General features: G+C 39.2%; 1 protein-coding gene across 4 annotated transcripts in view; it reads left to right on the top strand.

Annotated features, from left to right (window-relative positions):
- The window catches only part of znf385b (zinc finger protein 385B), a 63,903-nt gene that overhangs the window by 23,943 nt on the left and 23,658 nt on the right, over positions 1-16,302 (top strand). For 2 of the 4 annotated variants that reach the window (XM_042002796.1, XM_042002794.1), the window contains exons 2-4: positions 3,720-3,851; positions 3,945-4,088; positions 4,251-4,363. In XM_042002796.1, coding sequence (XP_041858730.1) covers positions 3,722-3,851; positions 3,945-4,088; positions 4,251-4,363 — 387 coding nt within the window. In that variant the 5' untranslated portion in view covers positions 3,720-3,721. Of the gene's footprint in view, positions 1-3,719; positions 3,852-3,944; positions 4,089-4,250; positions 4,364-13,422; positions 13,437-16,302 lie in introns of those variants that run through there. The other 2 variants (XM_042002795.1, XM_042002797.1) reach the window with 2 other exon arrangements.

The raw sequence follows: 16,302 nt of genomic DNA, 5'->3' as shown, positions 1-16,302 counted from the left end.
AAGCCGTTTACAGCTGGTCCTATCCTCTTGTGATTTCTCTGCTCTACATACAAACAAACAGCAAATCTTCAGCACACAGTTAGCTCTGGTTAGCAACATAAAAAGACATTGTAAAGTGCAAAATTGAATTTAGTCATTTAAATAACACCCTTATAGATTCACAAACGGATACATTTCAGATTCAAGTTTTGTTTTTCTTTTTTTTTTTTTGTTTCTTTTGTTTTGCCATCATCTGAGCAAATTATATTCACAGGAACAAACATCAGCTTCCACTCAGCAGTCCAGATGTGCTCATATATCCATGACAGCTCTGCTCCTCTGGATTTAGACGTCAAGGCACGGTCTGAGTTCAGCACTTTGACAGAGATGATGAACTCTCTTTCACCACAACATGAAAGACTCAGGTGTTTCTTTGAAGTCTTCTGGTCATTGAGAACCACAGACAGTAGACATTTCTCAATCTATTTCTTTTCAGTCAGGAATTATATTGTTGCTTGACTGCTGGATGTGTGTGTGTTTGTGTGTGTGTGGGGGATTATCACCCACAGCTGGCCTTTCTGATTACTGACTGCCTGGTCAGCCTGGATTAGACTCACACATTCACACACAATGTTATAGAAAGGTAAATGCACACATTTTCATTTTTATGTTGAACACTCAGTTCACTAACTTACTTTTTCTTTGTTTGCATTTTACTGTGTGCATGTGTGTTTGTGTGGGTGTGTGTTTGTGTGTGTGTAATTCCCAGCTCAATAGAGCAGATATATTTAATCCTTCCCCTGCTGAAGCTGATGTCAGCATCAGCTGGCTCTGTGTGTCTGTGTGTGTGTGTTTGTGTTTGTGTTTACAGGTGAGTGTACGTGTGCATTTTGCAGCAAATTCATCACTGTGACAGATTAACCAGCTGTTTGTGGAATTTAAAGTTGAATACTAACAACCAGCTGGAACACATTCAGTATTATGAATATCTATATACTTGCCTTAAACAATACTGCAGGTTGTTTCGTTGTCCTGCCTCAGAAGTTGAACATTTTTCTTTGTTTAGGTTTATGGCTTTGATCACTACAGTATTAATAGACCACAGTGCCTATTGTTGAGTTTTCTTTTTTCATGATTTTGGAGTGTCCGAAACAGTTGCTTAAAAGCTAGGTTTGAGTATGAAAAACAAAAACCGGGTGGGAACCAGTATGGGGTAATTTGAGCCTGTTAATCCTCAAAATCGCCCTTTTTTATTATTTTTTTTAGAAAATATACAAAAATGTCCAGACTTTTTCTTCAGTTGCTGCTCTTACATGCACATACACACAGCATGATATTTTCTACTGGGGATGCACACAAAGAGCTAGAAATGAAAGTGATGATTGTGAGGGAGAATTTGTCTTTTTTATGTCATATTGACATTATTGTAAAATGAGTAGAGCGCAATGTACAGAAAAGCATACGTAGCTCAACTCTAGCCAGCACATGCACTTGCAATAAACACTCCACAAGATTTTTTGCTGCATTTACACATTTTCTTACTCACTCATCTTTTAGAAATTTTACTACAGCTCATTTTGATGTCCACAAGAAGTCCAGTGCTACAGATATTCATGTTCTGTCATGCCACCTCTCTAGAAGATCTGTGGAAAGCTTTAAGTCCTCTAAGTCTTCTGTGTACTTAACAATTTGTTGTGACCTTGTTTAAAGTCTGCTGACTTTAAATGTTGTACATATGTAGAATACCTCTTGATGTAATTGCTGATCTATTGCAAAGTGGTCCTTCATACAAAAACTATAGTGGTAAAATGTGCACTGCCTCTGGAGTCAGGATTTTGGGGGAGAGAGAATTAGCAACTTATTATAACCAGCCCTTGTCTGAGAGATGTAAAAGATGGCCAGTGGGTGGTAGATCAATCAAATCCACTCTCTATGTCCTTCTTTACATACGAGGTGAATTAAAACCTGGAACTCATTGTCAATTATTACTTTTTCTTACTTATTTATTTTTACCCACCCATGGGTAAATCAGAGGTTTTGTAGTGCTTTTTGAAAGTTCAAATGGCTTCTTATTCACCATATAATGCACTAAAAACCCATCATATGGTACACCAAAAGCAAAGTGCAGAAACTACGCAATAAATCGGTCGACATAGAGCCAGCAGCTATGCCGTTACAGAGTGTGCTAATGCTAGCTGGTTTCCACTAATCCTAGCTACTGATATCTCTTGCTAACATTCGCTGCTCGTTATAGAACATACAAAGTTAAAGTCATGGATCCGCATGTCTAGATCCCTTTTTATATTCTTGTTCATTCTGAGGCTGTATTGTATAATGTTTCTAAATTCAAACTGTATAGAATCAAACCTTGGGCCTATAACCGCTGTTTACAAACTGTTTATTGAGGATTATTAAAAAGTTTTAGGTACAGTCAGTGTTTTCAGTGCTTGTGCAGCTTGACACAGTCCAAAAAAGCACACACTGATTAAAGTTAAATGCTGGTATAGTGTAGAGAATTGGTAATTGCAACATGTTCTCAACCAAAAGGAGCAAATGTTTCCTTTTTATAACCTCAGATTAGTTGTGCACCATCCCGTCCCTACTTTTTTTTTTTTGCTGAAGTGAACATCTAATGCATAATTAAACACTGCTGCAAACAACTACAGTTTGAAGTGCATCGGCAGCTGCCTAACTTTATCCCCCAGTGAACTCTTTTTACAGTGAACACTACTTAGTGAGTGATGGTGTGATTGTATTAATCACTTCATAACTACTTCACTGATCTACAAGCTACACCGGACTATGAGCTGTCATCAGTTCCTGCAAAGCAGCATATATTTGTAAGGTTTTCTTCATATTCAGTACCTCTCTGAAGCCATTCTACCATTCATGCACAAAATCATGTTGATGTTAGAAAGTTAAGCCCTCATTTGACTATTGCATAACTTCTGAGCAACATCTGCTATACTAGCGTGTGAAAATAAAAAGCCATGAGGGTTTCTTTCATGCCATTAAGGCCTTAATGAGCCGATCCCAATCCGATCCACGAGCCCAGAGTGAATATAAATGTACAGCTGTAACACATGTCACGACAATAAACCAAAACCAAAAGAGAAGAAAATGAGTGGATGTGTGTGTCCTGTCAGTGATCATGTGACTTGGCAAAGCTGTCAGGACAACAGATGGACGAAGTCATGGACTGACCTACACACACTGTATGCTAGACACACCAGCACACACACATGCATATGTCATCCTTCCTCTCTCCTCTTACTCATTACTTCATCACTCTCCCTGTGAGCATTTGATGCATCCGGTGTCATTCAGGTCTCACTCATGTCCGTTCGTCTATCTGTCCTTTTGTCTCAGAGAGTTTCTTTAAGGTCTTCTGTATATTTGGTGTCACCTTCACACTGGTTCTGTATTCAATGTCTATGTGTTGGAGAACTGATGTACAGTATTTGTTCCTTCTTGAGCGTTTTTGGTAATATTTCTTTTGTTATATATTCTTTATTTTCCACTAAATTCCGTGATGTGTTTTTTAAAATTGGTTTCTTTGGGTTTAAGGACACAACACTGTGTGGTTATGCTTAATTAAAAGTGACAAATGTATCAGAGTTACTATTCTACAATAGCCCCCACTTTCGAACTCTTCAGCTCTTTCCTCCCAAAAAGGAACCATCACTTTTTTATTTTAAAAAACTGTTTTTCTTAATTTTCTTCTTCTTCTTTTTCTTCAGAGATGAAGACTCCTGTCAGCCCCTCTCAGCTCCTGGATAGTGGGCAGATCTTTGCCTTTGGAGGAATGTGTCCGGAGCTGATGGACACACCCACAACCATCAGTCTCTCCATCCTGCAGACCTCATCTCCAGGTGATTGACATGCCTCATGTTTGACAATGTTTTAAATTTCCTGCTACGTCTCGTTCAGTCAGACTTATCCCTTCTTTCTTTTTTTAAACCCAGGTCAGGGCGGGGCCTACTCGCTGTGCGAGGTGTGTAACCTGCAGCTGACCTCAGCTGCTCAGGCCCAGCTGCATTACAATGGCAGGTCTCACCTCCGGAGGGTGAAACAGCTTCAGGCCGGAGAGCCAGGACAAACAGGAGCAGGTATGTTGCGCCAACCATGGAATTGTAGCATCAGCCATAACTCAATCCCTACGAGAGGATGTTAGAAGCAGCATTAGCTGCCATACTAACGGTATTAGCAGCAGGGGATTATTACTGCGGCTTCATGTGTGTTCATATTGATCTTATCGTCTTTGTCTCCAGCAGGGCCTCAGACCAGGTTGCTGCCCCAGCCCACAAGGCTCAGCTCCCAGCCTGCAGGACTAACTCCAACTCCTGGGTTGGGTCCAGGTCTCAGTGCTCCCTCCACCACGACTGCAGGTAGGACCACAGCTTCTACTGCTGCTATTACAACTTTTAGTGCCTTTTGCTGATGGCGAGCACTTAATCAAACATTTAATGTTGCCTTATATTTAAAATTAGCACCTAAACATGCTTTCAAGAGCACGGTTAAATTGCTCAATCCAGCCGCCATCACTGATAGACATGCAAATTGTCATGGTAACCAGGAGTCTGCAGCATGAGAGCGACTTTGGCTCATCCATCACTAACAGCTGCTATCCCCCTGGGAGAGGTCAGAGTGTGTGTGTGTGTGTGTGTGTGTGTGTGTGTGTGTGCATAGGCTCTCAGATTGGGCTTTAAAAGGAAAAACCATCTCTGCATTAACTCAGATCATTACTGCAGTTTTACTCCCAGCTTCTGAGTGTTCGCTCCGCCTCAACACCTGCCAGTCACCGTGGTGATTTCGGCAGTGTTTTAGCTGATGTGTGCTACTGTTTTAGAGTTTTTTTTTTATGTTTTCATTTTTTTTTGTTGTTGTAGAAAATCCTCATGCAGTATTTTCCATTGTTCCCTGATAACAAAAACCACTAAGTCTGATGATCTTCTCATCTCGCACCAGTAACCAGTTTTTTTATGTAACTTGTAAATACTGTATCTAATAATGTACTTGACACATTGGTACAAAATTCAGAATAAACAGACAGGCTTTGCACTGCCTTTTTCTTTAAAAGACAAATTCACACTATGTTGGATGCATTGGTTCAGCATCTCGTCCAAGGACACTTCAACATGTGGTCATCCAGTCACCCACCTTCCAACGGAAAGAAGACCAACCACTTTACCACATAACCAATTATTTTTGCACCAACTTTTCTACTTTTGTACATTAAATTTTAACACACATTTGCTATTTATCTACCACACAAACATCAAGATTGATTTGAACCTACATTGTTGGGACAGTATCACTTTCAATGACTCCTTGGTGTATCCGTCCCCACACAGCAGACATAACAAGATGTAATGATGTGACATAACTAAACAGAGAGAGGCTCTGATGTAATGTTGATGACAAAAATAGCCAGTAACTCACCACATGGATGGATGTGGGGCAGATAACGCTGCAGACAGGACAGATTCAGATAAGTTATTCCTTACAGTGGAAGTTGGAAGATATTTTCTAAGAGTACAATGTTTTGGCAAAAAGTGTTGCTTACATTATGCTGTAAGGATCATTTGACTGCATTTGTCCTTTGAGGAGTTATTTTTCTTACTTTTATCCTTTAAGTATATTTCAGAACCTACACTTTAAAAAAAACCTTTAATTAAGTAAAGAAGTTGAATTATTACTTCTTTTTTTTAACATTAAATATTTATATAAATTTGTACTTGAGTAAAAATTGTATGTACTTTTTCCTCTATTAATCCCCCTAAAAAACAAACAAACAAACAAATAAACAAACAAACAAACAAACAAACAAATAAATAAATAAATAAAAATAAAAACTGGCATCACCCCCCTTTGTTAAAATATACTATTGTCTTCAGCTAGACTCCAACTCCAACACATCCCTGCCTCCAACAGACAGCCTTTTAAAAAAAAAGTAGAACCGTCTACCTACTGAAGAAAAAACTAGCTCACTGCATTTTTCTCCAGAAGTCATTATTCTGTTCACTCTGTCTGAACATATTTAGTTCCTTCTATCCATCCATTGGCTATGCTGCAGGAAGGGCTGGAGCCTTTCTCAGCAACCGGTTGCCAGTCCATCACAGAGAGAGATAAACAACCACGCTCACTCCAGGGGAAAATTTAGAAACAGCAATAACTTAACATGCATGTTTTTGGACTGTGGGGAGAAGGAAGAGTATCTGGAGAGAACCCACTCACATAACTCCACACAAAAAGGCACATTCGATGTTTGAATCAGGAACCTTCTTGCTGTGGGGGGATGGTGAGTGTGTGTGTGTGTGTGTGTGTGTGTGTGTGTGTGTGTGTGTGTGTGTGTGTGTGTGTGTGTGTCATTGTGACTTGCAGTGTAAAACTACCTTGAGCAATGTAAGTACAGTCAATTTACCAGTTGAAGATGACAAAATCTCCATGAAAAGAAGAATTATTTTCTATAAACGTCCATAAACCTCCTGTTCCATAAACCATTTGACAGAATTAAAATTTAAGGCCCCTCTGCTTTTGCTTCAGTTTAAAGAATACAGATACCTCCATCTTTTTTATACACCGTCTGTATCCATACGCCAAAAACAGCAGCACTGTGAGTGTTTCCTGCTGGTGAAATTACAGCTGAACATCTTCAAATTTCCCAGTCCTCTGTTATTCACTGGTTTGGTGTGACTGGAACAGCTTCAGAGCATCATCAGCTATTCAGACCCAGTTTTTTTTTTTTTGAGTCAAACTGGTGGTCAATAGTGAGAACATGCTGTGAGATGTAGAATACTTAAAGTGGAGCAGGCAGCAGCAGGTCATTAAACTAGGACACGGTGCTGCTGATATTTCTCAAACATATTGCTCATATTTGCAATTAACCCAGTATCGCATTAGTCTGCACACAAATCTGCTGTTGTGACATCTTTATCATAATCTTCTTATACGACTATATTCCGGATTGTAAGTCAAACCTGCGATGCAAAGCTTTCGTTTGAAAATGCTTGTTTTTAGGGCCTGACTGAGGTTTTCTTCCATGCTTCAGAAAAAGAAACCTACACACAGTTTATTTCAGTACGTTGGTGGATGGTGTTAGACGAGACGGAGGAAACAAAGCGACAGTCTCACACTGACACACACACATACACCTGTGTATGCTAGTGTGTGTGCAGCAGCAGCTGTAATTACATACTGTGTCTCCATATCAGTGTGCAGGCTGCAATGAAACTGATTAAAGATTAAATCTCTCTACTGGACACACACACACACACACACCCCCCCCCCCCCCCCCCCCCCCCACACACACACACACACACAACTTAAGTGAGTGTGTCTTTCTCTCTGTCCATTATGTGACGTTTGCTTTGCCATGAAAAGCTCTTTGGCCTGAGCTCAGTTTTCCTCCAGGCCAAGAGGAGTGCTTGTGTGTGTGTATGTGGTTGTGCATTTGCACATTTGTGTGTGTGAAAGAGAGACTGAGTGCATGTGACAATGACCTGCCAGAGCAGCCTATCAGCAGTCAGGTCAGATGACATCAATGCTAATACACACTTTCATGAACTTTCACTTTCTCTGTTCCTCATCCTTTTTTTTTTTTCTTACATGAAATTCATGAAAATCAATAGTTGTGTATTGATTATTGTGCATTGTTTGACCTCTAGTTATCAATCAGTTGATTGTTTGGAAATCTCATGGCTGGTTTATATCTATGTATTTTTTTTTTCCTGGTTAAAATTATTAGCGTAGAATTTAACTTAAAGGGATAATTTGGGTTTATTGATGCTGGTTATCTAGCGTACTTTCCATTAATCGGGGCAGTAGACAGCAGTCAGACCACACTCAGTTTAGAGAATCAGAAAGTTTAGAGGTGAACAAAAAGCTACTTAGAAAGGGGCAACAATAAAAGAGATTTTTCACCTGTTTTTAAAAGGTGGGCTAATTTCAGCTGTGGGGTAGTTTAACAAAAAAATACAACTTCTCTGTGTTATGTGTATCAAATTACTCCTAAATCATTACATCCTGAAACATCCGTAGGACTTCTCAAATGTATCACATTACAAATAGGTACAGTTTTGCATCATTTTTCATTGTTTAAGGTTACTTTGTTGAGTTGTTTTGGTGCCTAAACAGGAACTTGCAAACCTGTAAAAATATTGGTTCGACAGGACTTAAAAGCCACTAAAACTGCAGAGTTTAGAGCAGGTCAAAGAGAAAATACAGCCATGTTGAGAAAGGAAGCACATTTTCTTTCAAATATAAGATTTCATGCATCAGAACATGTTTAAAAATCTTCTGATTGTTGTGAGCTCTTAAGATGAAATAAATATACTAAATCCAGCCTGAGATGAAAAGCAACACATGGAATAGTCACATCATTATTAATTAAATCTAAGCCAATAAGCGGAAATAGTGTGTTAAAAACATAATAAACTCCATTATTTAAAAGCTTACCATCACTTACCCCTCCTTCTTATATGGGCTTTGTTGCCTGTTTATAAGAAGTAACTGTTCTCAGTGCCAAATCTTACCACAGCCCACGGTGTCACAGTACTGACACCAAAGGGCACCTAATGTGTGTCTTAGGGACGATACAGACTTGACAGAATACACTAGCTAATACCCAGAGAGCTAGAATGAGTCAGTAAAATCATCATCTGTTAAGCCCCAAACACAGCTTTCACTTAAGTGTTGTTAAATGTATAATGTTGATCAAGATAATAAGATCAAGAGAAGTACCTTCTTCTCTTCGGCCCTGAGCATTCTTTCATTTTCAAAATTAATTTTGCAGTTTGGTTTATTAGACCACAGTAAGGTTTAGCACATTGCATCAGTCCATTTTAAATAAACTAAGTCAGGATTAAGACAGAAAGCAGTGTTTCTTATTTAAATGGTCTTTCCCTTTTTTTTTATTCTTCTGAAGCAGATATTTAACATAGTTTAGTAGACAAGCCTATCTATCTATCTATCTATCTATCTATCTATCTATCTATCTATCTATCTATCTATCTATCTATCTATCTATCTATCTATCTATCTATCTATCTATCTATCTATCTATCTATCTATCTGTCTGTCTGTCTGTCTGTCTGTCTGTCTGTCTGTCTGTCTCTCTAAGATGCTGCTGAACCATTTTTAAAAATGCTGGTATCATATTCACATTGAGTGGGAACTCCTCTGGAAAAAGGTTTGTAAACATAAAAATGGAAAACATTCTGACATTCACTTTTTACAAACATACTGGGTTACACTGTAAACTTTACAGTGGAAAGGATGAACGCCTTCTCTCTGAAGAGACCAGTTTTCATGTTTTTCTCAGTGACCACCAGGAGGCAGCACACACACTCTTGCACATGCTCAAGCAGGCACACACACTCTTAAACACACAAACTGACTTGCTAATGAAAGAAGTGAATTCCCATGATCCACATGCTCACTACAAGTTAAAAGATTATCTCACATGAGACTAATAATGTTTTCAGTATTATAGCTCCTCTTCCCTCCTCCTCTCCTCACCTCCTCTTTCTTTTTTTCCTTCTCCTTTCTCCTCTTCTGTATTCTCTTCTTTCATGCTTAATTTCTCTTCCCCCAGAAGACCTCATTTCTCCTGACTGAACGCCTCTTTCTAGCAGTGAAGACGCAGCTCACCTTTTCTCTTCTTTTTGGTTTTTTATGGGACTGTGTGTGTGAATATGTTTACACTAATTACCTCTCTTGGGCTGATAAAGGTCAGCTTGTTGTCCTGCTCATTCCCCATTCATAATGAACTGTGAAATACAGTTATTCATAGGCACAAATTGCAACCGTGTGTGTGCGTGAGAGAGATAGATGGAGGAGATTGAGCAGGTGTTGATGTGTGGTCCTTCATTGATGTATTCTGTAGTGTATGAATAGACCCTGCTGACGGATTCTTGCGCTCGTAGTGGCGTATGGTGATGACAACATGCTCAGTGGGGTGAGGGGGCTGGATGAGGGTATACAGCCCGACTGCATTTGAACGGTTGATGCTGTGCCCGCCTTACCCACGACCTGCACAACTAAACTAATGAACATGTCAGCGCGTTCAACACTATTCTAAGACACAGTACAAGACTCGAGATAACTTCAAGAGCTTGTACAGGGCTTTTACGACTAGTAGAGCTCTGGGAAATGACTGCTCAAATTCCTGAGAGATGTCACAACCAGTTGTGTTGGATTAGATAGATGAAGGGATTCCAGACCTCCAAAACTGTTAGTAAACTGGATTGATAGAGCATTTGGTGGTAGAACTAGTGGAACTACTGATGGATTACTACAACGTTGGACCAAGAAGGGTCAAGGTCTTGCTAAAGTTTTAGATGACATTTTAGTGATGGCGACCAAGCTGAAAAAAGTCTGTTGAAAAATGACCCACACAGACATGTTGCAGCTTTTATTGTGTCCCTGAATGTTGTTTTCTGGCAACCTTTGAAAGGAGTTGCAGTTAAAATCTTTAACTGGACAAAGGCTTTTGTTTAACCTAAACCAGACCTGGGACTGGGGTCCTTTATTCACTCTGCTGCTGTCTTGAGTGGTTTGTGTCATATCTCATCAGCCTCCCTGTGCTATAGCTGTCTGATTCAGTTGTGACAAAGTCATCCGCTGGCAGATATAAGGAGAAATGTCCTCTGTTTAAATACAATCCAATTTAGAGATTAATGGTAACATTGCTAACACCAGCAGCATTTTTTGCTTATAGGTTAATAAATGTCTCCTTTAGGGTGCGCCTCTTTAAATCAGCTTCACAGTAACAAGCAAACAAAAAATGGGCTCAACTTAATAACCTTTTAAACTTTTAACTTTAGATTACCACAGACTGAGCTAGTAGAAAAATTCCTGGGTGGTTATTATGTATTTGGCTGCGTTGGTCTGACTGCCTGTCAGCAATATAACTCAAAACTCATGGACGAACTTTGATAAATTTTCAAGAAATCTCAGAAATGGGATAGGTAACAGGTGGTTAGATTTTGGGGGTGATCTGGGTCACAACCTAGATACAGGAAATTTTTTAATAGTTCTTTACTATTGGGAGATAGGGATAATTTTGCCCTAAGAGCTTCTAATAAAAGAATAATGCAACACAATCATTGCCAAAAACAAATAATTACAAAGACAATGACTCGGTGCTTCTAGCACTGTTATTAAATATTATATATACTATATTAAAAATATTATAATATTTACTATCAGCACTACTGAGTGTTACTATGTAATCCTTGTCTTGCTGGACCTAACTACTGTTTTTAATACATTAGACCACAGTATTTTACTTTCATGCTTATAATACCAAGTAGGCATTTGTGGCACTGTTTTGGAGTGGTTTAAGTCTTATCTGGCTGATAAAATTTTCATGGCATGAATGCTTCCCTGCTTCTTTGTCATGCAGGGTCCCCCAGGGCTCAGATTTAGGGCCATTGCTTTTTTTCATATTTTCTTTTTCTAGGGCAGAGGTCCCCAACCCTGGTCCTCAAGGCCCACTATCCTGCAGGTCTTAGATATCTCTCTGCTCCAACACACCTGACCTAAGATTCTGTAGCTAAGGATCCCACCTCCGCTCACCAGCCAGTTTACACTGCAACTGACCTTCTCCTATGGATGGTGAGCCCATGTTAAAGAGAGGCCATGTTGCCTCTTTGGGCTGTGCCTTATGGGTCCGGGTCCCGACACCAGGTGCCTTCCATTGTGCCCTAGCTTGGTCCTGGCTCCAGAGAGGGGGTCTCCATGATTCATAACCCAGTGAGAGAAAGCTAAGTCCACTATTTTTCTTCATCATAGGTGGTCTTTGTCTGGTCCCTCACTTAGGACCTGTTCATCTTGGGTGACCCTACTAGGGGCAGAAAGCCTCTGACAACTGAGTTCCCAGGATCACTGGGATGTGCAAACCTCTCCACCCTGATAAGGTAGCTGCTTGAGAAGGGGAACGACCTGGATGAGGTGTCTTGTGCATCCGGTCAGAATCCCACAGGGCACATCTCGCTGGCAGGCGGCCCCGGGCAAGATCCAGGACATGCTGAAGGAATTATGACTCTCAGGTGCCCTGCGAACACCTTGGGATTCCTACAGATGAGCTGGAAGAAGTGGTGGAAGTCTAGGCTTCTTGGCTTAAGCTTTCGCCCATGTGACCCGACCTGGGATAAGTGATAGAAGACAGATAGATCGACAGCTGCTACAATCCTTCTGCCAGGCATAATCTTAGTGTAAGTCATACACCGAAGCGGCTCAGGTCTGCAAGACAGATCAAAACACTGGAACAACATAACATCCAGCCAGTGAGTGGTAGATGAGTCATAATCATGTTGTGATCCCTCCAATGTGTACAGTGTTAAACCTCAGTCTTTGTTGCTTTTCCATTTGTCTGAGTTTAATTAAAATATTTTAGAAGCTACCATTAATAACGATGGCCTATATGGATGTTCCGAGACACTTTTTTACATTTTATTCCATTTTTGGAAACACAGACTGGTGTTTTGCTTGAACATGGCTACTGATGTGCCTCCTATTCTAGTTGTCCCTTAACTGTCCACTATCTACCTGAAGTAGAAGGATATTAGCAAGTTAGGGTGTAACAAGGCATAGGGACAGTTCAAGGTATGTAATGTAGATAACTGATATAAACAGAGGATCTTACTCATTTCTATCTATAAGAGGGCTAAGGGGCTATTAGGCTATTATTATTGATTAATGCATCTTTGGTTGGAATATTTCAAATGTGATATAAAACTGGTCACCAAACAGGAACAAGTGAAGAATTCATAGTACCTGTAAAGTTTGAGAATTAATGGAACAGGTATGATTACAAGTTAAAGTCAAAGGTAGTAAAAAAAATTGTTTTTTGTTTTGGAACTATGGTGGGAGTAAAAGTCAAGACCAAGTGGAAGTATTATTATACAAAAGGGTTAAAGAGACTTGTCAACAATTGGTTAAGCTGGGATAAATACAACTAGTTTTGATGTAGTACAGCAGTTAAAGAAAAAAAATCTAAGAAATGTCTAGTTGAAAACTAGGAGAGGTAGATGAGATGTTAAAAAATACAGATGTTTATTTCTTTTTTCCTTTCCTTTCCCCCTCTTTTTTTATCGATATGAACTGGCTGAGAGTGTGAGCCACACAGACGGAGAGAGCAAGAAAGGGATTTCCAATGAGACAGAGGGACTGTCATCACTGTTTACCCTGAATAGCATCACCTCAGTGATTCACTCACACTGTAGACTCCGTCTCTGTTTGGCTGTGTCGGTCGCCCTCCTCTGCTCTCACACACGTGTCTCTACATTCACACACAAAGGCGGCGACCCTCCGCAGTTTGTTTTGAGTTTTCTCTTCGATGGTTTAAGTTATTGGGGGAACAGATGATTGAGCAAAAAAGGAAGGAGGAGGAGGCGGAGGAGGTGAGACAGCTGTCTTCCCGTCCATGATGTGGGGTAGTTTCCTGGGTCGAGGTAGGAAATCCTTCTGTTTATTTCTGTTTGAGCTACACATTCAGCCACCTAGAGTCGCAATTAAATTTTATTTTATTTTTATGTGGCTTCATCATTTCATTCACAATGTGTGCACACAGGTGTGTGCCATGTTAGTTTGTTTGTGAGGATTGCGTGTTCCAGAGGCCGTGACCTTGATGGGAACCTTAAACTGAGGTTTTAGACTGATGTTCAGGCTGAAAATTAGCACATAGTTGCCAGAGGATCAGAGGATGATGATGATGATTTTAGAATGGTTGCATACAAATCTGGACCAATGAATCTCATTTCGGGAGCTATTTAATCTGGAGTGCATAAGACTTCTGAATTAAAACAGCAGAAACTAGATAGGAATTGAAATGTCTGATAAGAAATTTAGTTGACAGTTTGAGGAGAAGATGTTATGACATGTGAAGAAAACTGAGTCTGACAGCAGCCTAACTGGTGATGTCTTGTGTTTTTTTTTTTTTTTTTTTTTTTTTTTTAGTATTTTCATATAAATTGAGCTTGTTTAAATATTTTATGGTGATAATTTTGTCAAAATAACTGTTATATAGTGCAATCAGACATCAGATAATTTTTGAAAAGCAACACAAATGTGAGCTTCTTATTGCTGTTGAGACAATTCAGGGGGTTTACACACAGAAAGATTCATAAACATCTTTTCAAAATGGGTTGATTAATATCTACAGGATTTATAATCTTTTTTTATTTCAGGAATTCCCATTCAGGATGTGCACAGTAAAAACGGATGAGATTTTTTCGGCTGTGGATATTTAGTATTTAAACACAAAAATTTGCTTTCTTCAGATCACTGCTACAAACTCTGCGACCGGCTGCGCTGCCTTCCCTTTCTCACTTTCTCGCTTCCTATGATGATCGTCTTATGCGTGCTTGACCTGAAAATCTGAATTCCTTGGCTCTCTTAGAGGAGGATATTTTTCCAGGAATGCCAGCACCAGCTATAGATTCTAGCGCCTTGTTCTTCCAGAAGATTCTTGGGCACAACTACTTTTAAAATTTAAGGAAGGCTGCAATTGGACAACTGAATCTTTTGCTTCTTCCTGTCTGCTTCTGACATTCCTCTCATTATAGGTAGCGTGACTGCTGTGATTACCCACACACTGCTGCTCATCTCCACAGCGCAACGTGTGCATTCATGAGACCCACAAAACGCACACAGTGGATTTCCTTGTACTGCGCTTGTCTCTTCTTATTTAAACTGATTAACCTCTTTCAGTGCGCTGTGGTGTGTGGACCACAGTTTGTTTACATGTGCCACAACTCTGCATGAGACAAACTCGGCTGTTTATAATACAAATGCGTCACAAATACAAAACATGTATCTGACCCCAAAGTTAAGTAGCAGCCAGCTGCTGCTAATTAAATGGTTTCAATAAACTGATTATCAGTCAGTATGAGCATATCTATAAAGATAGAAATTTGTCATTTTTCCGTTGTTGGACATTCAGCTGAGGATGAAAAACATTAAAAAATGACATTAGAGAAGTAATTATTGCTTTCTATCTGTTTTTGAAGGGTAGTAAGGCCATTTCCAAACAGTTTGGAGAAATATTTTTCCAGGCTGAAAATATTCAAGACAGCTGTTAATATTCCCAAGAACTGTCATCTTAAGAAAATACACTTGCTTTTTGACCTTGTATTCACGTAGACAACCAGCTCCATTGTGAGAGTAATTGTTTACATACTTGCTTTTGTATCTTATTACCACAGGATTCCACTAGGGGGCACATTAGAGAACGTAGGGTGTTAACAGAATTATAAACACAGCAACAGTAGACGAGGTTAATATTTGGTCATATTGAGATCACAGCAGATTGAAAGCAGATGTATAGTAAATGGTGTGTAAGGCCCCTAAAACAAGTATGCTGTGTCTTTGAAACCTTCCGCCATTTTTACAGCCATGCAACCTTTTAGTCGGTCGTACTGGTTCCTACGCTCTTACCCCATTGGTTACTCGCACATAAACATCAAAGCCATTGTTAGGCACGGTGGTGGAGGGCTGATGATTTGGACTTGGTTTGCAGCCACAAAACCAGAGCACCCTGCAGTTATTTATCCAGCCACGAATTCCTCTGTTTACTAAAATGCTCTAGTGTCAAATCTGAGGTCATCTGTCTGACAGTTATAACTTGGTCAAAACTGGATCATACAACAGGTTTTATGACCCAAAGCAAATCACCAAATTAACACAAAAGAATCAACATGTTCTAGTCAAAGTTTAGATGTCAGCCTGAATGAAATATTTAGTAGGTCCTTATGAGATATCTGAATAAATTAATGTGTGTAGATCTCAATGGACTAAGGCAAAATCGTAAAGAAAAATTACCAAAATTCCTCCATCAAGATGTGAGACTGACACAGAAATTTTCATTTCATCAGTTTCTTGCTGATAAAAGACTTTCTAGAAGATATTTAATCATGGGGTGTCAATTTTGTTAAAGAAATGTCAACACTGTGTACTATGTCATGTATTGTTGTTCATCTAAGGTTGTTTTTACTCAGTTTAAGACCTGGTAAGGACCAGAAGATTAATTATTATTTCTTACATAAAACCGTACAATTAAAAAAAAAAAAAAAGATTCACTTTCTTTTTTTCTTGTGACTGTAGTATTTCATAAACATTATTAATACTTGGGTAATATGAGACAAACACACAATGGATCAATAAATATTATTTATGATAGATGGCCCTTTAAACCATAGAAATTCAGAAGAAACAACAAAATAGGAAACTGGTTTCAAATATTGTCCTTTTTTAAACCATCCCAGATAGACTTAGACTTTAAATTTAGACTTTACATATATTATTTATTCTATTTTTTCT

Source organism: Melanotaenia boesemani, chromosome 12 (genome assembly GCF_017639745.1).
Source record: "Melanotaenia boesemani isolate fMelBoe1 chromosome 12, fMelBoe1.pri, whole genome shotgun sequence".
NCBI classification, from domain to species: Eukaryota; Metazoa; Chordata; class Actinopteri; order Atheriniformes; family Melanotaeniidae; genus Melanotaenia; species Melanotaenia boesemani.
Note: the sequence above shows the minus strand (reverse complement) of the source record. Positions and strands in the feature narration are given on the sequence as shown.